The 26,933-nt window shown below is 39.4% G+C and overlaps 1 protein-coding gene and 1 long non-coding RNA gene across 2 annotated transcripts; both read left to right on the top strand.

Moving 5' to 3' along the window:
• Window positions 1–334: 334 nt before the first annotated feature.
• On the top strand, window positions 335–8,051 carry LOC308701480. Its single transcript, XR_014031444.1, has 5 exons — window positions 335–357; window positions 714–824; window positions 3,799–3,970; window positions 4,408–4,608; window positions 6,714–8,051. It is a non-coding gene; the product is annotated as an uncharacterized lncRNA (long non-coding RNA).
• Window positions 8,052–14,331: 6,280 nt separating this feature from the next.
• On the top strand, window positions 14,332–25,981 carry LOC308701468 (uncharacterized protein). Its single transcript, XM_081383781.1, has 4 exons — window positions 14,332–14,447; window positions 15,077–15,334; window positions 20,840–21,739; window positions 24,727–25,981. Exons 2-4 carry the CDS (start codon window positions 15,286–15,288, stop codon window positions 25,539–25,541), a joined length of 1,764 nt encoding a protein of 587 aa, XP_081239907.1. The 5' UTR covers window positions 14,332–14,447; window positions 15,077–15,285; the 3' UTR covers window positions 25,542–25,981.
• Window positions 25,982–26,933: the final 952 nt, after the last annotated feature.

The raw sequence follows: 26,933 nt of genomic DNA on the forward strand, positions 1-26,933 counted from the left end.
GATTACGTATTTTATAGGGTGAATTCAGGTTGATTGGGTCACTGTCAATAATTCACATTTCAGCAGTGCATTTTAAGATTGACAGTGGTTAAGGAAAGGGAATCTGTCTGGGATTCTGAAATGTGAGGGAAATGCAGTGACATAAAGTGTTATATCACATATTGGTTTAGATACTTTGAAAGCCCTGGGTATTGATGACAGTGATGTATGATGATGATTAGGTGGATGCATTTATTTATACATATTTAAAAAAAATAAAATAATAATAATAATAATAATTATACTTTACTATTTCGTCTCGCGGTGATGACGTCACCACTTTCACCGTCGCGGCGCGCGTCTCCCGGGTCTTTTGAGGTAAACAGTTCACACGTTGAATCTCGTAACTGCACTATAAAGTTTACGCAACATTTTACGGGGTCTTTTCAGAAAAGGTTTGAATCTTGTGTCTGTTTCTTTTCCCATACAAAACGGTAAGATGTTAGCGGAGTACTTTGTTGTTAGGAAGTTATTAGGGAATCGGATTCACATGGACAAATTCAAGGGTTGATAATGTCATCAGCGGCTGTCTTTATATTTACATTTATATAACTGTTGTTATATTTTACTGTATCATTCTTATACTCTACATTCTTGTTGAATGAGTATTGATAGTCTATGGCTCATCACTATTATCAGAGCAGCTGAAAAGCCTCTTTATTTCATGTCAATAGATCCTGTTTTCTCCTCATTCATTATGCTGATGTCTTCAGATCTGTAAATTGACACATTAAGCTCATTTTATTGTCAACAGATTTGAGCATTGTGACATCTACAAGATATGGGTAAGTTTTATAATGGCTTTTAGACTATTTCAATAATCTATTATGAACCATGTTTCATATGCAACACAATAAACAAAAACAAGTTGAGTTAACTGTATTGGTGCGCCATTTGTTTCTTGCAAATCTGTAAATATATTTTTATGTTTTAATCTTTTTTTTTATTATTATTATTTTTATAATGTGACCATAAATACTTAAAGGGACAATGTGTAACTTTTTAGGTATTTTATTATCTAAAATGAATATTTTTATTCATAAATATGTCCATAATGGTGTACAAATACCTCTGCTAATTATCTGACTTATCCTTATAAACGAAGAATTTATTATCTTTATATACATAGGACGGGTAGGTCCACGAAGGCTTCCATGTAGTTCCGCCATCTTTAAAAACTATAATAGCAGAGAGGGACAAAAAGTACTTGGCCAACGCGTTTCCACAACGCGTTTTCGTTCAGAGCCCGCGTCACGTGACTGAAGCCAGCATTAGCGGAGGAGCAGCCCCGGCAAGTTTAAAAGGCTGCACTGCACGGTTATTTACACACCGTTCATTCATACTAGTGCTGCACGATTAATCGTATCGCAATCGCTATGTCAAGCCTACGCGATTATATGACGCAAAATGCTGTGATTTATATTAAATAAACAAATAAGCGCTATTAAAGCAGCATCTGTTAATTGTTGCCATCCTTTGGCTAGTGTTACATGATCCCGCTCTTATTCATGCAAATGCTTTTAAACCATTCATGCGCGATAAGACAAAAAAGAACGCGCTGTCAGTCAGTGATTGTCCTCCTGACACACACACACACACGACCCACTGATAGACGCGCGCCAGTATCAAGTTCTCTTTCGCTGTAGAACGAACAAAACGCATGTATGCCTAAATGAACGCGCTGCCTGTGAATGTCCTGACTGTGACACACAGAAAGACTCGCGCTAATATCGTGCGTGCGCACAAAACAGCGTGCCAGAATACAGCTCTCTTTTGAGCTTGAACGAACAATAACACACACAATTATGCCAAAATGTCTTTTTGTCGAGTATCTTCATAAGTAGTCTTATGATGAACATGAAGAGTTGTGACTCATGAGAGAATGAGGCGCGTCTCTGAAAGCATCTGGGGCCTCATTTATAAACGTTGCGTACGCACAAAAGAAGGCGTACGCAGCTCTCTACGTAATAATTGGTATTTATAAAAAGCAAACTTGACGGGAAAATGTGCGGTCCTTCTCGCATACTCTGACCCAGGCGTACGCACAAAAACGGGTGAAATGAGAAATGGCAACACCGTTGGCAGATGGAAGAAACACGTGAAAGTGTGTGAAACTGTAGACCGTTGTGTAAAAGAAATGTCAATACTGCCTCTCATAATAAATAACACGAAGACTTCACAAAGCAAGTCTTAGGCTACAATTAACAGCCACGAACACCCGTTTGATCGATCTGCAGTCTAAAACAAACAAAATCAAATGAAAATTACAGCAGAAATGCAAATTAACACATATTTGCAAAAAGAAAAGTGAAATATGTTCTGCAATAATATTGGCATGTTATGCATTTCATCCTCGTAGCTTGTCAGACGCAATCAAATGGATGGTAATAAAACGCTCCCGTATCCCCTTTCCTCCACCCGTGGCAGACACACTCTGGCGATGGAGCGCTAGACTCTTTTTTTTTTTTTTGTCCGACGACTTTGATGTCCGACCATTTCTTTTTTATTTCGGCCACGGTCCGAGGTTGTGAGGCTGCAGCATTATCGGCGTCTGCAACCTTTTGCCACTCAAGTGCCTTTTTGGCATTAGTAATGCCCACACTGTGCCCTCCAAACAACATTTTACTTCTCTTTTCCACCTCGCCAACGATAATTTCTACTTCACATTGAGTGAAGTTACGTTTCTTGGTTTTCCTCTCTGTGTTTGCCATGATTTCTCAATCGATCACGCCCATAGTTGCCCATAAATAGTCCGTGAAACGCCCAAAAGTTAATATTCATCGTCGATCAATATTAACTTTTGGGCGTTTCACGGACTATTTATGGGCAACTATGGGCGTGACATAAAGCCGCAAAAGCTGCGCTATATTTAGAATTGATTGTGATTTATTAAGGGAAAACTGCGTAGGATGTGCGTGCGCACGGTTTTATAAATCCGAATATTTCTGTGCGTACGCACGTCCTATGTTTCATCCGTACGCCACTTCTGACGCAAATCCTACGCAAAGTTTTATAAATGAGGCCCCTGGTCTTAAAGGGACAGTACACAGTAGCTACTAATTATATCTGTCGCTAGAGTTAATCAAGGAAAAAAAGGGAACAGAGAAAAACACTCACTGCTCTTGTCACAAACATCAGCGTACACTCTAAAACCAGTCACTTCTCTATATAAACAGGCAATTAAGATATTTGACAAGAAACTGAGATGGCATCATTGTGATATCATACAAAAGCACAAGCTTTTTACTTTTGAAAATTTTGTAAATTTCAGTATTTTGAAATTGACTTTTAAATGTTTGAACAACTGTGTGTCCCCACTGTTCTCTGGCCTCATGGAGAGGCGTCAGGGCTCTCTTAGACCTTACACCAGAGCCTCAGTTAGTGGGGATTGTGTGCTCCCGAAGTTTAGAAAATCTTTTGGACAGTCTAGCTTCTCCTTCAGAGGGGCTTAAATCGGGCCAAAGTTGTTCCCATGTGTAAAATGTGCCTTGTCTTGTTTAACAATGTGTTTTTATTTGTTATAAAAGCCATATTAAATAAATATTAAATAGATAATACAAAATAAAGACTAAAGAACTTTTTTCTTTAGGCTGATTATCACTAATCTGTGTGTGCATTTATTTTCCTTGAGAACCAAGCAAGTTGACTCATGAAACCATTTGTTTATTATATCGCAATCGCAATATTGACCTCTGTTATCGCAATATGACATTTTCCCCAAATCGTGCAGCCCTAATTCATACATATGCTGAGTTACAGGATAAGGAGTCCTTGTCGTCGAAAAAGTCCAAAATAGACCGTAAAAGGAAACGTGAAAGGAGATTACAAAAACAAGGGTTAATGTCGGGATAGCTTTTTCCAGGTGGAAAGAGCTAATGCAGGAGAAAGCTTTCAAAAGAGACGCTGAAGTTGCCTGCTTTCTTCTCGACAGGTAAGTCAATGTTACGTTCTTAATTACAAGCTTTTTTTCATTGCTTGGTTGTGTACTTCATTATATAATATACAAAAATATAACGAATATAGAAGGCATCACTACTAATTACCATAGTTCATGTTTTTCACTGTCAGTAATTCATACTGTAACATTCGTTTGTTCGTTGTGTCAAGTTGCAGTTTGTTTGAAATAACAAACCTGTTCACCCGAAGGAAAACTCGAAGTGCTATTAGAACATCCTGTCATAGCTTTTTGGTACATAACGGCTACCGTAGATGCAACACGCATTTGAAAAAGCGAGGCGCTGGAGAGCACTATTTTTTTGAATGCAAAATACATTGTCACCACTAGATGGGAGAAATTCCTACACAATGTCCCTTTAAAGTGGGTGGTCTATTTTTTTAACTGAATGAGTGTCTTCTTGATTTTGTCAGATCTGCCCCTCCTCCTTCAGTGAAGCTCCTCCCACTGCAATTCCCCAATAAATGCTGGAATATTCCCATCAGCTACAAGTGAAGACGAGCATCAAACCATCAGGAAGAGCTGAAATCTGCAAAGACAGAGTTTATTGAAGGACAGTGAGAACATGAGAGATCCAGAACACTGCAGAATGAAACACACTGAAGAACAAAGAGGTTGGTGTTTATTCCTGATTCTTCATTAGTGAGGCTGAAGAACATTAAGGTTATAAAGCAGTTCATCAGATTTAGATCTGTTATAGTAGGACAAATCTAGTTGTGAATTAGAATTAAAGCAGCAAATAATATGAACCGGGTGCAAACATTTTTTTTTAAACAAGGATGTTTGTTATCTGTAAGTCAATATTAGTATTATCTGAGCATTTTCTTTCTGTTTATTTTACATCTGGTTCACAATTACTGCAACCAAATTATGGATATGTCTTAAAATATAAACGCTAATAAAATATTGTTATTATCTTGCTAAAACACCAACATTTAAAAACAATTAGCAAATAAATAGACTTTGCTACACGTGGTTTAGTTTGTGTAAAAAACAGGGAGTTTTAAAATTATAGCATTATTGCGTATTTTTAAAATGTTAATATTTTAGGTAGTTGCATAGTTTATCAAATATTTAATAGTTCTCACTACAAAAATGTGATTTACTCTGAGCCCCTAAAGGGACATGGTGATGGAAAAACTATATTTCATTGTTTTTGCGTTCTTTAGGGTTGCAAATGAACAAAGACGTTTGCTTTCCTGCTCCAACCCCCTCTTTCTTACCACAAGGGCCATTAGTGATCCGTAAAGAAGTGCTGATAGTGATAAAGGTCTGTCGGCCAAGATGTGTGTGTACATCTGAGGTTTGCTAAATGTCACACCTTCAGTACGATGTGGGAAAGCTGTAATCTGCTGATTGGTCAGTTTAAATGTCTCACATTTTGTTTGTCACAAGATCAAGAAAGGGATTAAAGAAGATTGTAAAGCTCTGTTTACTGCTGGTGTTAAGATGTGTTTTGGTTGATTGGACCATAAGTAGACGAGGGAGACACATTCCCATTTACACCTGGTGTTTTAATCTGTCTCTTTTGTCTACTTTCAACCCCTTCTGTCCTGAGTTCTTCAAGGGGAGGGTCTGTGGGCCGGCAAATGTATGGGCTTTCTCAATTCTTTCAGTCTAATGGACGAAATAAGATCACACAATTTGCATGTGAACGCGACTGGAGATTAACAGAATACCGCTTTGGTTTCTGCTCTGATAGCTGCAAATCCACGTCAAACACAAAGTTTTTTATCTTCAAACCAAACTTGTGTCTTTAGCCGTCAGAGTTAAAATCTCGTCTGGCTAGCGCGCTTCTCATAATGTTTAGCATTAGATCAGTAGACGGAGATTAGACGGTCTTTTGTTGCTGTTTGAACACACTCAACCACATGAGCGTCTACATTATGAAAGCAATCCCGATTAACGTGTTTCCGACTACCTCTAGAAGTGGTCAAAAGTGGACAAGCTCAAAGCTTTTTAGAGGCGTTTACTCCAGTGTTTTGCTATTCTAACTTCTTGGGCTGGGAGAATAAACCGATGCATCGTGAATCGAGAAATTATTCCTGATCGATTCGGAGATTTTCCGAATGCATTGCGATTCTCTCTTGAATCGATTCTAAGCTTAGTTTTTAACATCACTGCGTGCTTTAGAAACAACCGTACTGTGATTGCTTCCATGGCTCACACACACCGCTTGAACCTTCTATAAAATAATCGTTCATAAACTTCTAAAAGGTTGAAGTGAATTATAAGGGTGTTTGCAGTGGGCCGTTTACATTAATCTTGTGTCATAAAAGCATTCTGAGGTGAGAGTACATTCTCAGACTCAGACGAGCGCACGAGCGCTTTTCTTCGCGAGCATTAAAGCGTGCGGTTAAAAACTAGCCTACAGCGCCATTTGCTGTTAAAAACTAAGCTCAGAATCGATTCGAATTTAAATATTGTTGATCAATAAATATTATTTTATAAATAGTATGCCGTATTTGGTATTGAGAAATGGTCTGTTAGTGATTGGTATATAGTGGAGTTACAGTATTACACCGTTAGATGGCTGTCTTTAAGAGTTAGTCAGAACAAGGAACTTGTTTTAGCGCTGTTGTGGGAAATTTTTTAAAAAGACAAAGATTGCTCAACTCAGTACTTTCTGTTATTAGATGAGGATTTTATATATATTTTTTCACTACATTTTTTTTTTCTTTGATTGATTTACTGAGCACTTTTTTAACTTAAATTTCAGGCCCGATGGATGAGAATGAAGAAGTGAATGAAGTGGAGAAACATCAAAGAAGATCTCAGAAATCTTTCACTTGCACTCAGTGTGGAAAGAGTTTCACATGCAAACAGAGTCTCGAGATTCACATGAGGATCCACACTGGAGAGAAACCGTTCACATGCGATCAGTGTGGGAAGAGTTTTACACAACAAGGACACCTTCAGGGTCACATGAAGATCCACGCTGGAGAGAAACTGCACGAATGTGCTCAATGTGGTAAAACATTTTTGAGGGCTTCAGACCTGAAGAGCCACATGACAGTTCATTCACAGGAGAAACCACATTCATGTTCTGTGTGTGGAAAGAGTTTTTCACGTCTGCAGGATTTAAAAGAACATCAGAAAATACACACTGGTGTAAGAAATCATATGTGCTTTGAGTGTGGGAAGACTTTTATCACAGCTGCAGATTTGAGAAAGCACCAGAGAATTCACACTGGAGAGAAACCTTACAAGTGTTCACACTGCGACAAGAGATTCAATCAGGCAGGATCCCTGAAATCACACGAGAGGATCCACACTGGAGAGAAACCGTATCACTGCACTGCATGTGGGAAGAGCTTCACTCATTCATCTACTCTACACAGTCACACAAAAACTCACATTAAGTAGCTTATCTTCAGTTCCAGCACTTTCAAGTGTGATGCCACCTCTCTTTCCTATTAGTTTGTCTTAACCAGCCACAACCACGGCTGTAGCCAGTTATGAAGTCACAGAGCTCCAGACTTCAGTATATTTCCGAGGTGTATATAACAAAGGTTGTGAAATAATTCGCTAATATAGTATTAACTCTACTTTAGTGCTGCAAGGATATTGCACAGCTCCAAGATCTTCTCGTCTGAGCTCTGCGGTCTGTCGCCGCTCATCAACATCAGAATATTGAGATGATCAATCAAATCAAAGTAGACAGGCAATATATCTGGGACGCCGGCGATTCTAGAACTCTACAGCCCTGGCCACAACTATCAACAGTATAAAAGAAACATTGTCAACATTTGTCACATTAAGTAGTTTATATTTAACTGAGATTCACATCAACTCAAAGATAAAGTTCCTTCCCAAAGAGCAATATCACATATATAATGTTGCTTAATATAATCTATATGTTTAAAAGTACAAGTGGTTTTTTTTTTTTTTACTTTTTTTTACTATTTGTTCTTGCTCAGGAAGCTAAAGAGGAGGCTGATTGAGATGCTTTATTATCTTGTTAGTCAATAAAGAGAGAGATCTGTCTTATTTGTTTCTAGTTTTACTTTCTTTTTGTATTTGCTGCACCAAATATTAAACTTTTGTTGTCCATTTTTTATTGTCTGCTCTGTCTTCTTGCATTAAGAAAAAAAAACAATTAGTTACTTCTAATGTTTTCCTGTTAGTTTGATTGCTTCTATTGCTCTCCTCATTTGTAAGTCACTTTGGATAAAAGCGTCTGCTAAATGATCAAATGTAAATGTATTTTATTTAACAGATTTTATAAGAAAGCAGATTGATGGAGTTAAAATGTGTGCAATGTTTCTGTCACGGCAAAGAGCACAGAAGCAGCAATAGCAAGTAAAACTGGTTTATTTAAAACAATATCAGAAACCAGACTCAATGGATGAAACACAGACACAAGAGGTGAGAATAAATAGGCGCTGGAGGATCATCAGCAACCACGCCCACAAACACACCCAAACACAGCGCAAGGAAGAGTCAGTGAATTCATCAACCGTGACAGGTACTCTTAGATCTCCAAAAAGCTTTTGACATTGAATCATTCAGTACTGTAAGATTAAGTGTCATGTGTTTTTCAAGTATGCTGATAGCCTAGTTGAACTTTTATTAAACTGGGAGAATTCAAAGTGTAGAAATTGATGGGTTTCTCTCTGAATAAATGATGTTTTATTAACAAGGTTCGGGAGGAGCACGTTCAGATAATTAACACAAGTGGAGAGCACTCAGCAATCAATGGTGAGAGGTATATATACTCAGCAGTCTCACCTCATTGCATTGACAGTTTTGCAGCAGTTTAGTAGCTTCTTCTCAGCTCTGCAGCCATGTCTCAACGCCCAAGCTCTTCCTCTGACGAAGAAGCAAACTTTGCCAGGGATGCACCTGCGCATTACACCGGTCCCACGACCATACCTCCTACGCCGGATGTTGCACCTGAACACCAGGCTTCTTCACGCGGCCGCACACCGGCCCGAACAGCCCTGCGCTCACCAAGGCGCCGCGGCCAGTCTTCACTGCCCCCGGCAAGACTTCCATCTACTTCTCCAGCTTCCTCCTACCGCTCGGCCATCCCGACGATCCCACCTATCGGGAAATGGACCGTAGCTGGATTAAGACAAGCACTGGGGAATTCAGACATACAAGCTTCGCGAAAAATGAACAAGGCGGAGCTGTATGATCTGTACGTTTCCTTACAGTCAACTCCCAAGACGACCCACAAGCAGAGCAAAGCCCGCAGGGCCCAAAAATCGCCTGCCCAGTCACCGCTATCGTCTTCCCGCACAGGATCCGGATCGCTGCGTCCACCAAGACGCAGCAACAGGCCTTCAGCGAGCCTGGGCCACGCACCAGATTCCGCTATGGCATTCCCACCTCTCGACGAGGCCCAGCCCTCCACCATGGCTTCTGCTGCCACAGCGCAGCATGTAGCCGGGCCCAGCGGCCTCCCACAACCACTCAGTTTTTTACTCCTGCTGTTTCTAACCCTTTTTCTTTTTTTAGTGGCCTCCTGCTCCCGTCACAGACATTAGCACGAGGCTATCACCGATAGCAGCACAGGCACATCCATTTCAACAGTCTCATCCAACAGGTTACAACCCCGCCCACTTTCAGTGGCCTGCAGCTCCAGCAGCTCAATCAAATACGCCTCCGTTTGCTGCTCATTCACACAATCCTTCATATCCTGCAACTAACTTTCCTTTTCAAGCCACAACAGGTTATCCAAGCGTGAGGCTGCCGCCGACATTCGCAGACCCGGCTCATACCCTTCCCAGCTCTATGTTACAACAAAAATCACCTTATTCTCTGTTCACAGCAACATCGATGCCCGTGCCGTCCAACGCAGTCGCCATGGAACCACCACCAGTATCCCAAAACATTCGTGCACAGATCCTCTCAGAAATTCAGGATGCTGGCTCCAGAGGCGGATCAATTCCCAACTTCAGTTCCTCGCTATTCAGAACTAATATTCCCGTAACCCATCCGTTAAAACCTCTGCTTGACGCATCACTCGACACTATCCTCCAAGCAGTATCTCCCAGGACCCTTCAATCCTACGTTACTGCTTGGAGATGTTTTAAAACGTTCCATGTCTCTTATAACTTGCCTTTTCCTGATTTTTCTCTTCTCTCAATCACCTCTTTTATCTCCTACCTTAATATCTCTAAGGGCCTGCAAGTCGGGTCCATCAAAGGTTATTTAAGCGGCATCCAGTTTTTTCATAAATTGATGTACGGCGCTCCCTCCTCTGAGATAAACAATTCACAAACCTCACTCCTGATTAAAGGGATTCAAAGATCCCAGCCTACCCGTCCCGACGCCAGGCAACCTATAACGCTAGACATTCTCACCATTTGTATTCACGCCCTTCGCACAGGCTACCAAACCCTTGATATCGCTTGCACACTCGACGCTATGTTTATCTTAGCCTTTTTCGGTTTTCTTAGATGCTCGGAACTCGCCATTACTTCCAAATTTGACCCAAAAATCCATCCCACCATCTCAGACTTATCAGTACTAGATGGCAAAACCATTTCATATTTGATCAAACAAAGTAAGACTGACCAAACCAAAAAAGGTCACTTTATCTACATTTTTAACCTTGCTTCGCAAATCCAACCATACCAGTCAATTCTGGCATATCTGCAATGGAGAGGTTCTCAGGCTAAATCTCCTCTGGAACCCCTGTTCTTAGATGAATCCAAAAAACCGTGACACGTTTTTGGTTCCAGAAACACCTCAAATCTGTTCTCCAACAGGCAGGCATTCCGGCAAAGAATTTTTCAAGTCACTCATTCCGCATCGGGGCAGCAACTTCAGCAGCCCAAAAAGGCCTCTCCCAAAAGCAGATTCAAGCCCTTGGGAGATGGTCCTCCGATGCTTTCCAAAGCTACATCAGGACCAACCGGTTCCATATTAAAAGCTCACCAAACTCTCATCGAGTAAAAAAAAAAAAAACCTCTTTACTGTCTCATCTTTCTGTCCAGCGAGCATTGGTCTCACAGCGGACGGAGTGAGAACTTATCCAGTAGAGCACTTACATTTTCTCTTTCATCCAATGATGCAGTGTGAGAAAATCTCCTGGGCAAGCACTCACTTTCCTGTTTCCTTTCCGTCCAACGAGCACTGGTCTCACAGCGGACGGAGTGAGAACTTTCCCAGTGGAGCACTTACGTTTTCTCTTTCATCCAATGATGCAGTGTGAGAAAATCTCCTGGGCAAGCACTCACTTTCCTGTTTCCTTTCCGTCCAGCGAGCACTGGTCTCACAGCGGACGGAGTAAGAACTTTCCCAGTAGAGTACTAATGTTTTCTCTTTTTTTCTTCCAGCGATGCAGTGCGAGGAAATCTTCGAGGCAAGCACTCACTTCCCTGTTTTCTGTAAACCACAACCGCTCCTCGTTTGCAGACCAAAAGGGGCTGTCAGCCCAGGCAGTGAGCCACCATTACGGGCCTTCCCGGTCAAGCATCCAGGCCTTCTTGAGATACCAGCTCGCCAAACTCGGCACTCATTTGGGGGATCTTTAGTCCGGCGGCTGTCCTCTACTTTAGCCTTTGGGGGGAGTACTCTGGGTTCGGGCCGAACTCCGAGCTCGGAGCCCTCCCTCCGGACAGCACGCCATCTACGTATTAAACTTACCCAGTCAAATTATATGTAAGTGTGAACTCGTGAAATGATGTTGTATTAACAAGGTTCGGGAGGAGCACGTTCAGATAATTAACACAAGTGGAGAGCACTCAGCAATCAATGGTGAGAGGTATATATACTCAGCAGTCTCACCTCATTCCGTTAACAGTTTTGCAGCATCCCTCCACCACCCCATCTCCACACTTCTAGTATTAAACACTTACGTACGGGGGGAGTACTCTGGGTTCGGGCCGAACTCCGAGCTCGGAGCCCTCCCTCCGGACAGCACGCCATATACGCATTAAACTTACCCTGTCAAATTATATGTAAGTGTGAACTCGTGAAACGATTATTAATAATGGAGTTCCCCAGGGAAGTGTCTTAGGCCCCCTTTTATTCCTCCTATACATAAATGATATGCAAGCAGTTTGTGACTGTAATTTATTCTCTGCTTTACTGGTTTCAGACAAGGATGTCAGTAAAATACAAGTGATATGAGGAGTTATAAAGTAAGAGACTGGCTCTCTGAAAATAAACTCTTATTGCATTTAGGTAAAAAACGGGATCATGTTATGTGAGTCTAAAAGTAAACTGAACAAGGTTCCTAACCTGTGTGTCAAGACAGGGGATTGTGTAATATCAAACAGAAATAGTGTTAATTATCTTGGCTGTGTCCTTGACAATGATTTAAGTGGTGCAAGTATGGCTATGAAAACTTTAGGTGAGGCTAATGCTAGAACAAAACTTCATGCTAGATATTAGGGGTGCACGATATTGACAAAAAGTGATATTGCGATATCGATAATGAATATTGCGATATCGATATTAATTTCGATATTTTTAAACATATGTAAAACTACAAAAGTTATGGGAAAACGCATCAAAATAGATTCATAACAAATAAAACAAGTTTCCTTACAACATAGGGTTTATTGAGCGCATTCGAGACGGATTTGAATCTGATCGCTGAAACCACTTCAGGAGATCTGGGCCGCATTCCAGACGAAACTGGACGAAGTGTAAATGCATCTGGTTGTTGAAACCACATATGTAAAATGTACTCTTCCCAAAAACACAAAAAAATAAACGTGTGAGAACGTGCTATAGGCTATGTCATGTTATGGCCAGATATGACGACGCTACGCCTGCAACACGCATCACCGCATGAGCAGCTGAGCATCTACCGGTCAAGCCAACGCGCAAACTATCGCAAATCAAAGTGAAAGTAAGTTGCAGACGCTTTACACACAAGTATCTTCATTAAAAGTAAAGAAGTGAAATGATCTTACCAGGGCTGTTGCCGTTCTCTATTAGTGCGGTATTTGATTTTGACATTTTAGCTGATGATATATATAATGCAGCTCATAACTGTGTTCGGTGACGTGAACTCCATTAAATCTGCATATAGCGCGGGAATTGAAGATCGAATTTATATCCGTTTTGCAAAAAACACATTTATGTGAACAGGTGTAAAAGGAATCGTTTTGATAAATTAGATAGCTATCCGATCTGTGATAACGCATGAAGTGGCCAGGTGGCCTGATGTTTATACTTGCGCGCTGGTGTGTGCGTCAAGCTGGCAAGTGTGTGTGTTGTGGGGACTGTGGTAGAGCAAGGGAGAAGTGAAACAAAGTGTCTCCCCTTTTCTTTCTGACCACTGTTGGAAATCTGTAGCATGAAAAGTTAACCCTCACCTTGATAGAACCAGGAAAAGTAGATAAGTAGAACCAGGAAATCAGTCGGGGGAAATGCAACGGTGCATGTCGGACGGGACGCATCATAAACAAAATATCGCATAAATATCGCGAGACGTTCGATATGATATCGAACAACGTGATATCGCGATAACGATATTGATTCGATATATCGTGCACCCCTACTAGATATGTTAGTTTTCTGGGTAAACAAAATGTAAAACTACTTGCATCATGTTTAGTGCAATGTCATTTTGAGTAAGCATGCATTTCTTGGATGTCTGATCTGTTCTGTGTATGGTTGGATAAGTTACAGAAATCTCTAAATAAATTGATACGATTTTGGGTTTGAGTAGTCTTTCACATGTTGATGATCCCATTTTAGGGGTTCATTGATTTCCCATTGATTTATTTTATTTATTTCCCCAGCCAAAACATAAATACAATTTCTTACTGATCCCAAACTTTTGAACGGTAGTGATTAATATTACAAAAGATTTCTATTTCTGTTCTTTTGAACTTTCTGTCAAAGAATCCTGAAAAAAAAAATATTGTTTTTTTGAGCATCAAATCATCTTATTACAATGATTTCCGAAGGATCATGTGACACTGAAGACTGGAGTAATGATGCTAAAATTCAGCTTTGGTCACAGGAACAAATGATACTTTACTATATATATATATATATATTAAATTGTAATAACATTTCACAACATTACTTTTTTTTTTTTAATGCAGCCTTTGTGAGCAGAAGAGACTTTTAAAAACATGCCTGATAAAAGTTGACTAAGGCCACTGGGAATGGCCTCAAATACTACAGCAAACTCTTTAGTAGTTACAGGGATCTGATAATGATTAAGGAATTCACAGTAAAGAGATGTTCATTATTCTTAAATTACTGTCTGACCAAAATTATACCGTTATTGTACCAGTTTCTGTAAAATAAAGATTTATTTTTAAACGTAATACATTTTTTTTTGTTCCAAATCACAGAGTTGAGTGGAGAAAAGTTATGCTCAAAAATGAGTTTTAATAATCTATCATTTATTTCGTCTCGCGGTGATGACGTCACCTCTCTCGCGGTCGCGCGTCTCCCCGGTTTACTCAACATTTTACGGGCGCTTTTCAGAAAGTTTTTCATCGTGTGTCTGTTTCTTTTCCCATACAAAACGGTAAGATGTTATAGCGAACTACTTTGTTGTTATGAAGTTATTAGGGAATCGGATTTAAATGGACAAATTACAAGGGTTGATAATGTCGTCAGTGGCTGTCTTTACATTTACATTTATATTACTGTTGTTATATATTTTCTGTATCATTCTTGCATTCTCTATATTCTTGTTGAATGAGTATTGATAGTCTATGGCTCATCACTATTATCAGAGCAGCTGAAAAGCCTCTTTATTTCATGTCAATAGATCCTGTTTTCTCCTCATTCATTATGCTGATGTCTTCAGATCTGTAAATTCACACATTAAGCTCATTTTATTGTCAACAGATTTGAGCAAACGACACAATCAGCTATTGTGACATCTGCAGGATATAGCCTAGGTAGCCTAAGTTTTATAATGGCTTTTATTTCAATAATCTATGATGAACCATGTTTCATATGCTAAACACACACAAAAAGTTGAGTTAACTCTATTGGTGCACCATTTGTTTCTTGCAAATCTGTAAATATATTTTTATGTTTTAATCTTTTTTTTATTCTTAATTTTTTTATAATGTGACCATAAATACTTAAAGTGGGTGGACTATTTTTTTTTAAACTCAGTAAGTGATTTCTTATTGATTTTGTCAGATCTGCTCCTCCTCATTAAGTGAAGCTCCTCCTCCTTCTGTGAAGCTCCTCCCCCTTCAGTGAAGCTCCTCCTCCTTCAGTGAAGCTCCTCCCACTGCAATTCACCAATAAATGCTGGAATATTCCCATCAGCTACAAGTGAAACGAGCATCAAACCATCAGGAAGAGCTGAAATCTGCAAAGAGAGTTTATTGAAGGACAGTGAGAACATGAGAGATCCAGAACACTGCAGAATGAAACACACTGAAGAACAAAGAGGTTGGTGTTTATTCCTGATTCTTCATTAGTGAGGCTGAAGAACATTAAGGTTATAAAGCAGTTCATCAGATTTAGCTCTGTTATAGTAGGAAAAATCTAGCTGTGAATTATAATTAAAGCAACAAATAATATGAACCAGGTGCAATTTTATTTTTTTTAACAAAGATGTTTGTTATCTGTAAGTCAATATTAGTATTATCTGAGTATTTATTTCTGTTTATTTTACATCTGGTTCACAATTACTGCAAATAATGTTACCAAAATTATGGATATGTCTTAATGCAGTTTTGCGCATTCCAAAATATTGTTATTATCTTGCTAAAACACCAACATTTAAAAACAATTATCAAATAAATAGACTTTGCTACACGTGGTTTAGTTTGTGTAAAAACAGGGAGTGTTAAAATTATAGCATTATTGCATATTTTTAAAATGTTAATATTTTAGGTAGTTGCATAGTTTGTCAAATATTTAATAGTTCTCACTACAAAAATGTGATTTACTCAGAGCTCCTAAAGGGACATGGTGATGGAAAAACTATATTTCATTGTTTTTGCGTTCTTTAGGGTTGCAAATAGGGGTGGCACGATCCGCCTTTTTTGCCTCCGATACCGATTCCGATACCTGGGATTCAGTATTGGCCGATACCGAGTACCAATCCGATACTAAAATAATAATAATTCAAAAAAGTGCTGAATTACCTAATAAACTGTATCTGTATGCTTGACTGTGGGGAAGAGACTGTGATTATTCTTTTGAGAAAGGCTTTTAAGCTTGACTTAAACATTATTTTCCTAACTTTGTAAAACAAAAAACGGACAAAATATATAGGCTACTATATAATTAAAAAACATTTCTTTTAAAATTTTAAGCGCAGCTTTTTAATGAAGCAGCAACATATGATAGATAGGACAGAACAACTAAAGCTATCAATAAACTTTCGTTGCTCAAAAGTATTGTAATATGAAAGGCTCCAAGCGGCACGAAACGCTTATGCGCATTTCGTGCGCAGAATGATGCGCTTGAAGCGACATGGAGTCACAGTGCACAGCGACAGCACTTCGCATTGAAATGTTCAAAGCACAAAGGGAAGAGATGTTGATGCGTAGTGTTATATTATGCAATTAGTTTGAGCCTTTTAACAGTTTTAATTTCTGAACAGTAGTGCTCTCTACTCCAGTGTTGTGATCTAACAGGCATCCGGGAGAAAGTACCGTGAAACTCCAGCCAGATGAAGTCGCGGTCTCTCCCACCCCGAAACGCGGGCGGGATTTGTATTTGAAAATCTGGCAACCCTGCGTGACGCGTGTTGCTCATCTCTCTTTACGGCATGTCTCTCAGGTGTTGTTAAGCATTTGTATGACAATTTAGGACTAAGGGACGTGATCGTATCGGATCCGGTTATACTCCCGCGATTCATGCAATATCCGATCCATTGATTTTGGCCAGTATCGGACTAATACCAATACCGAATATCGGATCGGCGCACCCCTAGTTGCAAATGAACAAAGACGTTTGCTTTCCTGCTCCAACCCCCTCTTTCTTACCACAAGGGCCATTAGTGATCCGTAAAGAAGTGCTGATAGTGATAAAGGTCTGTCGGCCAAGATGTGTGTGTACATCTGAGGTTTGCTAAATGTCACACCTTCAGTACGATGTGGGAAAGCTGTAATCTGCTGATTGGTCAGTTTAAATGTCTCACATTTGGTTTCAATCACATGTTCAAAAGGATTAAAGAAGATTGTGAGGCTTTGTCTACAGCTGGTGTTAAGATGCGTTTTGGTCAGTTGATCACAAGTATACAAGGGCCCATTCCCATTTACACCTGGTGTTTCAAATCCATCTCTATTGTCCACTTTTGTTCTGTTTCTTTGAGGGGACGGTCTATGGGCTGGTAAATGTATGAGCTTTCAATATAATGGGTGAAATAAGCTCATGCAATTTGCATGTGAGCATGACCAGAGACGGACAGAAAAATAGACGAAGAGTTTTGTTTCTGCTCTTAAAGCTGCAAGTCCACGTCAAACACAGAGTTTTCCTTCTTCAAACCAAACTTGGGTCTTCAGCCAACAAAGTTTAAATGCCGTCTGGCTACAGCGCTTCCCATAATGTTTACGCATTTGTGTTTGTTTGAACACACTCGACCACATGAGCGTCTACACTACCAAAGCAATCCGGTTGAATGTGTTTTCCACTACCTCTGGAAGTGGTCAAAAGTGGACAAGCTCAAATTGTTTTAGACCCTGTTTACACCAGTGTTTAGCACGTCCACTTGTGATCGGATTGTCGAAAACACTTCTCTATACCAGGTGTAAACAGGGTCTAACTGTTGCTCTAACTCTTCTTTTTCTGCTCTCTGTTCTTCTTAAAAGCCCTTTGGCCAAAATAAAGTGAGTACTGCGTTAGTAACTGAATTACATCATTACAAAAGTAACTTATTTCCAGGGAAAGTAACTATTGCGTTACTTAAAAAAAAGTAAAAATATAAGAAATGTCTTGGATATACCCCTAATGTGAAATGTTAAATGAATGAAATAGACACTAAATAGAACATCTTATTATTATATAACATTGAACACTAATCTACACTAGTTTAATGTTGCTGTGGGACAATGTGAGAGACACCTATTAACTTAAATATTAAAATATTATCACTACTATAGTGGAACAACAAAACAATAGATGGTTTAGAACTTCTAATATTTATTGCACAGACCACCACTGGCTAACAAATAAATTATGCCTCTTGAGAAATGTACCAAAAATAAAAAAATAGAAATAAAAAATATACTTACACACACTAGTGTATATAATTAAAATGATAAAACTCACACACCTTTACAGCTGGTAGACATACTGTATAGCCTACTTGAAGTAATTTTAACAAAAAGTGCTCTCAATACTGAACAATGTACCAACATAAATAATAATGATAAAATATAATCTTTTGGGGGTTTATTTTTATAACCTAGAACGTCATCATCAGAGGTTATTTTGGAGGGGTTTTTTTTATAACCATGTTATGTAAACTAATTAAAACATTGCATATGATACCAATGTGCTACAGAGATTATTCTAATGCTGAAATGTGTAATTTATTTATGCCCGGAAACACTCGGTCTCTCTCGCGCACTGTCGAGTTCGCCTCGTTTTTGTCAGAGAATGTCTAATAAGAGGAGAACTTCCACTCTCAGTGAACTTCCGGCTTCTGAACTGGCTCCACATGAGGGCGCTCACAGGACGAGTGCAGAATGAATGGAGGTCTATGGCGCTATACCCCTCAAAATCCACTTTTCTCAGGATATAATTTTTTGTCTAGTAATTTGAATGTTGTATTCGAAAGGAGATGCAAAGAAATTACACACTGCTGGGTGTTAGATTTTTTAGAGTCACTTATTTGCTTTAAAAAGTCTTTTAAAATGTCAGTGGCGTCATACACATCGTACGACCAGAGATACTGCTTTACGGCAATCCTTCAGTCGCTTTGGTGCGTTCGCGCGCTTTCTTTTCTCTAGAGGCATCGACAACAGACAACACAGCTGACACAGGCAAACACACAACCCAGCTGACACAGGCAAACACACAACCCAGCTGACACAGGCAAACACACAACACAGCTGACACAGGCAAACACACAACACAGCTGACACAGGCAAACACACAACACAGCTGACACAGGGAAACACACAACACAGCTGACACAAGTAAACACACAACACAGTTGACACAGGTAAACACACAACACAGCTGACACAGGTAAACACACAACACAGCTGACACAGGTAAACACACAACAGGTAAACACACAACACAGCTGACACAGGTAAACACACAACACAGCTGACACAAGTAAACACACAACACAGCTGACACAGGTAAACACACAACACAGCTGACACAGGTAAACACACAACACAGCTGACACAGGCAAACACACAACAGGTAAACACACAACACAGCTGACACAGGCAAACACACAACACAGCTGACACAGGTAAACACACAACACAGCTGACACAGGTAAACACACAACAGGTAAACACACAACACAGCTGACACAGGCAAACACACAACACAGCTGACACAGGCAAACACACAACACAGCTGACACAAGTAAACACACAACACAGCTGACACAGGTAAACACACAACACAGCTGACACAGGCAAACACACAACACAGCTGACACAGGCAAACACACAACACAGCTGACACAAGTAAACACACAACACAGCTGACACAGGTAAACACACAACACAGCTGACACAGGTAAACACACGTGCTAGAAGAGGTTTTGTTTTGTTTGTTTCTGTCCCCGCTTGGCTATCTCTGGTCGTCATCAGTCCTTCACTGACCAATCAGCATTCATTAGCAGAATGCTAGCGTGTTATGAACAACAACAGCTCAACCTGTAAGAAATCGAAAGGACATAAGTACTTGTTCATTCAACTTTCGACTGCAACCAAAATTCGGTACAATAGGACTTGGCCAGGCTCTCCGTAGACACACCAGAGAAAATGGCTGAGAGAGAGCCTACTCGGATGAAAACCGCTTCAGTGAGCTCAGTTATAGTAACAACGCATTTTATTGTCAATAGGGGGAAACTAACTAGTAATTAGTTTGATTACTCGTTACTGAAAAAAATAACGCCGTTAGTAACTCCTTTTATTTATAACGCGGTTTTTCCCATCACTGATTGCAACACAATATAATGTGGCTGTAATGGAACCCAAACATGATGGTTCGGTACAGCAGGAGGGATAAAACTAAACATACTTTTTTTTTTTATTAAACTGTTTTTAAAAAAATGTTTGTTTGTGTTTAAATAAATTCTATTAGAATATTTTTTTTTCGAAAGGATAAAAAATCTATCTTAGCTAATGCTGTAAACTATATGGGGAGCCCTTAATTACACATTGCTGTATTATTATAGGTTACAATTAACAACTGAGCTCAAACTATGTGCTATTTATTTTTAGATATAATAACCAACACTCAAATAAAAAATATGTACGGTAAATTGCACATACGGCAAGTTTTGTTGATAATTTAATTATAAAGTAAATTTTCTGCTCCAATTAATTTTTGAAATAGAATCATTTACACTGGCTGTTGTTTTCATGACAAATGTATTTAAATTAAATAAACTATTAAATAAATACATTAAATAATCAAAACATTACTAACAGGTTAAAGTATCAACGTTTCTTGCGGGAACACAAAAGCATTGAATTTTTTTTTCTTTCTCACAACCAAATGTCCCATTATTAGGGGCTCTATAGATCTGTGACTCTAATGAATAAAAAATAATGTCTAGTACATTAATGTACCCCTTTTATGGAAAGTTCCAGGGAAATAATGGATCAAAATCATCATAATCTTGTATAACAGTTGTTTGAACACAACTCAGTATTTTCTGCCAGTACATCTGGGTTTTATATATATTTATATTTTCAATACATATTTTTTCTTTTATTGATTTACTGAGCACTTTTTTAACTTTAGTTTCAGGCCCGATGGATGAGAATGAAGAAGTGAATGAAGTGGAGAAACATCAAAGAAGATCTCATGAATCTTTCACTTGCACTCAGTGTGGAAAGAGTTTCACATACAAACAGAATCTCAATGTTCACATGAGGATCCACACTGGAGAGAAACCGTTCACATGTGAGCAGTGTGGGAAGAGTTTTAGACAACAAGGAAACCTTAAGAAACACATGAGGATTCACACTGGAGAGAAACCGTTCACATGTGATCAGTGTGGGAAGAGTTTTGCACGACAAGGACACCTTCAGGAACACATGAAGATCCACACTGGAGAGAAACTGCATGAATGTGATCAGTGTGGTAAAACATTTTCGAGGGCTTCGGCCCTGAAGAACCACATGACAGTTCATTCACAGGAGAAACCACATTCATGTCCTTTGTGTGGAAAGAGTTTTTCACGTCTGCATGATTTAAAAGAACATCAGAAAATACACACTGGTATAAGAAATCATATGTGCTTTGAGTGTGAGAAGACTTTTTTTACAGCTTCAGATTTGAAAAAGCACCAGAGAATTCACACTGGAGAGAAACCTTACAAGTGTTCACACTGCGACAAGAGATTTAGTCGGTCAGTAAACCTGAAAAAACACGAGAGGATCCACACTGGAGAGAAACCTTACAAGTGTTCACACTGCGACAAGAAATTTAGTCGGTCAGAACATCTGAAAACACACGAGAGGATCCACACTGGAGAGAAACCTTACAAGTGTTCACACTGCGACAAGAGATTCAGGGACTCAGCATCCCTGAAATCACACGAGAGGATCCACACTGGAGAGAAACCGTATCACTGCACTGCATGTGGGAAGAGCTTCACTCATTCATCTGCTCTACACAGTCATACAAAATACAATCACAGTAAGTAGCTGATCTTCAGTTCCAGCACTTTCAAGTGCGATGCCACCTCTCTTTCCTATTAGCTTGTCTTAACCAGCCTCAACCACGGCTGTAGCCAGTGTTGTGGCAAAAACAATAACTAACAAAACAGCACTGATGTTTACTTTCACACTGTTGCTAAAAATATTCTGCATTGCACACTCTTCATATCACAGTCCTGCAAAGATGACAGAATTTACTCACATTTGCTGTCCTGCGGCAATACATGAGAGCAGTTTTAGTGTTTTAGACCAAACATGTGGTGACTGCGTGCGACCTGGACCGCATCAGTGAATGGTGAGATAGTTTTACTAAATAAAATGATCCTGCCAGAAGAATGAGTGTGCTCGTTGTACCACGGCGTTGGACTATTTTCTTTAATCTTCTTTAAGCGCAACGGAGCAACTGTGTCTAAAGTGCTGGAAAAGAGAGAGTTAAACGTTTCTGTTGGAATATCTAGTTCTTCTAAGTTATCTGGAATGCTGAGATGATGAAACTGATCAGGAAGATTATTAATAAAGCAATCTTTAGTGGCAGAAGTGATAGGTCTAACATATTTATAACACGGAGTCGGCTTTGCAGCCTTGGCTAAATGAAGTTTACACGAGACTAGATAATGATCTAGGATGTCATCGCTCTGCTGCAGAATTTCAACGGCATCAACATCTATTCCATGTGATAATATTAGATCTAGAGTATGATTACGACAATGAGTAGGTCCTGACACGTGTTGTCTAACTCCAATTGAGTTAAGAATGTCTTTAAATGCCAATCCCAATGCATCTTTTTCATTATCTTTTTCATTATCTTTCTCACCAACAATTAGTACTTTATCTGCAGTCAATATTAATTTTGATTGAAATTCCACAAATTCTTTGATAAAGTCTATATGGTGCCCTGGTGGCCTGTATACAGTAGCCAGCACAAATCTCAAACGTGATTAATCATTTATACTATATATTTTTACATTAAGCACCAATGCTTCAAAAGAATTATATTTAAAACTTGATTTCTTAGTGGTTTTGAAAATATTGCTATAAATTACAGCAACTCCTCCCCCTTTGCGTTTCAGACGAGGCTCATGTTTATAACAGTAATCTTGCGGGGTGGACTCATTTAAAGTAATGTAATCGTTTGGTTTTAGCCAGGTTTCTGTCAAACACAACACATCTAGGTTATTATCTGAAATCATATCATTAACAATGAGTGCTTTTGGAGTAAAGGATCGAATATTCAGCAACCCAAGCTTTAGCATTTGCTCATCTGTATTATAGCTGTTTTTTATTTGTTGAACATCAATTAAATTTTTAACCTTAAATGGGTTTAAACATTTTTTGGATTTCCAAATTCGGGGAACAGACAGTCTCTATATGATGATATCTAGGTGAAAGAGTCTCTATGTGATGGGATTTATCTGATCTTGGTGACGCAAGGCCGCTAGCAGACGGTCGGATTAGCCAGTCTGTCTGCTTCCTGACCTGAGCCCCAGATTGTCATGTTTGAGCTCTAAGACTATGAGCCATATTACTAGAGAGAAGAGCAGCACCAACCCAGGAGGGATGAATACCATCTCTTTTCAACAGGTCAGGTTTGCCCCAAAAACTTTTCCAATTGTCTATGAATTCTATATTATTAATTAAGCGGACACCACTCAGACAGCCAGCGATTAAGTGAACACAATCTGCTAACTATCTCATCACTCCTGCGAACAGGAAGGGGGCCAGAGCAAATTACAGTGCCTGACATCGTACTTGCAAGTTCACACACCCCTTTAATATTAATTTTGGTGATCTCTGACTGGCGGAGTCGAACATCATTAGTGCCGACGTGAATAATAATCTTAGATAATTTACGATTAGCATTAGCCAGCACTTTTAAATTTGCTTTGATGTCTGGCGCTCTGGCTCCCGGCAAACATGTGACTATGGTGGGCTATGCACGGATGACGCGTTAACAGGCTAGCGAATTACTAGCGTGTTGTACTAGTAGTAACAGAAGCTAGCGATGTCCGGTTAATCTGAGATGTTGGGTAAGCTGTATTTAGTAGTATAAACAACCAGAAATTGTAAATCAGATCGTCCTGGCCCCAAAGCATGATGTTTCCACCCCTATGCTTTACAGTAGTTATGGTGTTCTTTGGATGCAACTCAGTATTCTTTCTCCTCCAAACACGACGAGTTGAGTTTTTACCAAAAAGTTCTATTTTGGTTTCATCTGACCATATGACATTCTCCCAATCCTCTTCTGGATCATCCAAATGCTCTCTAGCAAACTTCAGACGGGCCTGGACATGTACTGGCTTAAGCAGGGGGGCACGTCTGGCACTGCAGGATTTGAGTCCCTTCAGTCACCTTCAGCTTTCTGCCAAAGTCAACTCCATGGTCAGATTTAGATAAGAGACGAAACCATGGACGAAACAATGGATGAAGACGCAGCAGATCCATCCCGGGAATGTGCCAACCCATGGCCCCACCTCACCAGACTATTTAAATTTTCTGAACAAGTTAATTATAGTTTTCGCTTCAAGTGTTTGCTGTGTTTACCAATGTAAGCACTGTGGCAGTAGTAATGCAATATTTAGAAAATGTACTCTTGTACTCTTGATACTCAAGTACTTTTAAAAACAAGTACTTCAGTACTTTTACTTAAGTAGACATCTGAATGCAGTACTTTTACTTGTACTTGAGTAAAATTTAGCAAGGGGTATCTGTACTTTTACTGAAGTACTGAAGCTGTGTACTCTGTCCGCCGACTTTTTTGAAATGCAATCATTTAATCATTTATAATGCACCCCTTTCATGGAAAATTCCAGGGACATAATGGATCAAAATCATCATAATCTTATATAACAGTTGTTTGAACACAACTCAATACTTTCTGCTATTACATCTGGGTTTTATATATATATATTTCACTTCATCATTTATCTTTTTTTGATTTACTGAGCACTTTTTTAACTTTAATTTCAGGCCCGATGGATGAGAATGAAGAAGTGAATGAAGTGGAGAAACATCAAAGAAGATCTCAGAAATCTTTTACTTGCACTCAGTGTGGAAAGAGTTTCACAAGCAAACAGAATCTCAATGTTCACATGAGGATCCACACTGGAGAGAAACCGTTCACATGTGATCAGTGTGGAAAGAGTTTCACAAGCAAACAGAGTCTCGAGATTCACATGAGGATCCACACTGGAGAGAAACCGTTCACATGTGATCAGTGTAAGAAGAGTTTTACACAACAAGGACACCTTCAGGAACACATGAACATTCACACTGGAGAGAAACTGCATGAATGTGATCAATGTGGTAAAACATTTTTGTGGGCTTCAGCCCTGAAGAAACACATGAAAGTTCATTCACAGGAGAAACCACATTCATGTTCTTTGTGTGGAAAGAGTTTTTCACATCTGCAGAGTTTAAAACAACATCAGAAAATACACACTGGTGTAAGAAATCATATGTGCTTTGAGTGTGGGAAGACTTTTATCACAGCTGGAGATTTGAAAAAGCACCAGAGAATTCACACTGGAGAGAAACCTTACAAGTGTTCACACTGCGACAAGAGATTCCGTCATTCAGGATCCCTGAAAACACACGAGATAATCCACACTGGAGAGAAACCTTACAAGTGTTCACACTGTGACAAGAGATTCAATCGGTCAGAATCCCTGAAAACACACGAGAGGATCCACACTGGAGAGAAACCGTATCACTGCACTGCATGTGGGAAGAGCTTCACTCAATTATCTAATCTACACACTCATACAAAAACTCACATTAAATAGCTTATCTTCAGTTTCAGCACTTTCAAGTGTGATGCCACCTCTCTTTCTTATTAGCTTGTCTAAACCAGCCAGTTATGAAGTCACTGAGGTACAGACTTAAGTATATTTCTGAGGTGTATTTAACAAAGGTTGTGAAATAATATGCTAATCAGAGCATATGAGCGGAGTGGAGCGGTGAGAATCTCCGCTCATCGCTCACTGAACTGTTCACCCCTCCGCTCCCCCGCTCAAAGCTACATCAGGCCGCTCCGCTCATTTGCGCTCAGCGCTCAACGCAGTTTGCTTTACGCTCCACTCAAATCACCCCCCGCTCGCTCCAAAAAAGGAAAAAAAACTACATGTATATCACTTGTAGCGGTCCCCAACCTTTTTTGCGCCACGGACCGGTTTAATATCAGACAATATCAGACATGGACCTGCTTTCAAGGTGTGTGGCGGATAAATACAACAAAAATAAAATGATACGACTGGCATAAAAACTGGGGTATTTTTTTAAATAGCCTATAATAATAAACGTGAATCCAATGTGTAGGCCTACTCGCAACTTTATTAACAGCGTCCTCTAACATCTCGCAGGCAAATGAGAAAGTCTGAACACAAACAAAATGCCCCCAAAAGAAAAAAAATCTCTATGTTTTCAGTGCTGATGCGTTCACGTAACATGTAAGGGCACCTAAAAGCTGTCACAACGAACCGGCAAAATGATTATGAATATGTAAAATATAGCAGAAGACTTTTAAATTTTTTTTATGTCTGTCGGCTGGAAAGATGCTGACTCGTGATCTTCGAAGTAGTGAACGCGCCTGAAAGAAATGCACATTTCATACGGGAGAGCAGTCTGTTTTCTTTCGTTTTGAATTGTTCTGTTTAAAAGTAGACATTTCAAGCTTTATATATATGTCTCAGGTGTGTGAGGCAAGTAGGCTATACGCTGAGTTTTGGTTCATTCATGAGACAAACTCCAGGCTCACGCCGGCGCCTTCGTATCGTGGTTATCTATTTTCTAATATATTTACTTCTTATTAAATCCAGACAATTGGTTGATGAAGCCTTGATTAAAATTAAGATACAATTAATACAAAACGAAATTAAATTTAAAGACAGGCTTTGTGCTTTCTGTTTGAGGTCTGAGTGAAAGTTTTAAAGCAGTCTTAGCCGCTTTCAGAGTGCTCACGTCCGTAACGGAGAACTGTCCCGTCCATAATTTATTTATTTTATTTTTTTTTTTAATTTCTAAATAAATGTGACTTATAGTCCAGTGCGAGGCTAGGCCTATGTTTTTTCTTCTTCATGGCGCATTTTTTGACTGATGCGCCTTATAGGCTACTCCGGAGCGACTTATATTGATAGGCTACACCTGTATGAATTCTCATTTTACTTTTTGAACTCCAT

The sequence above is a fragment of the Scardinius erythrophthalmus genome, assembly GCF_964197995.2.
Source record: "Scardinius erythrophthalmus genome assembly, chromosome: 14".
NCBI lineage: Eukaryota > Metazoa > Chordata > Actinopteri > Cypriniformes > Leuciscidae > Scardinius > Scardinius erythrophthalmus.

Excerpts from the sequence above, each read along its gene's own strand:
- LOC308701468 (XM_081383781.1), top strand. The coding sequence starts at position 15,286 with ATGAGAGATCCAGAACACTGCAGAATGAAACACACTGAAGAACAAAGA. Across the intron at positions 15,335-20,839 it reads ACACACTGAAGAACAAAGAG|TTTCAGGCCCGATGGATGAG; the intron begins GTTGGTGTTTAT and ends TTTTAACTTTAG. Across the intron at positions 21,740-24,726 it reads TCATACAAAATACAATCACA|GCCCGATGGATGAGAATGAA; the intron begins GTAAGTAGCTGA and ends CTTTAATTTCAG.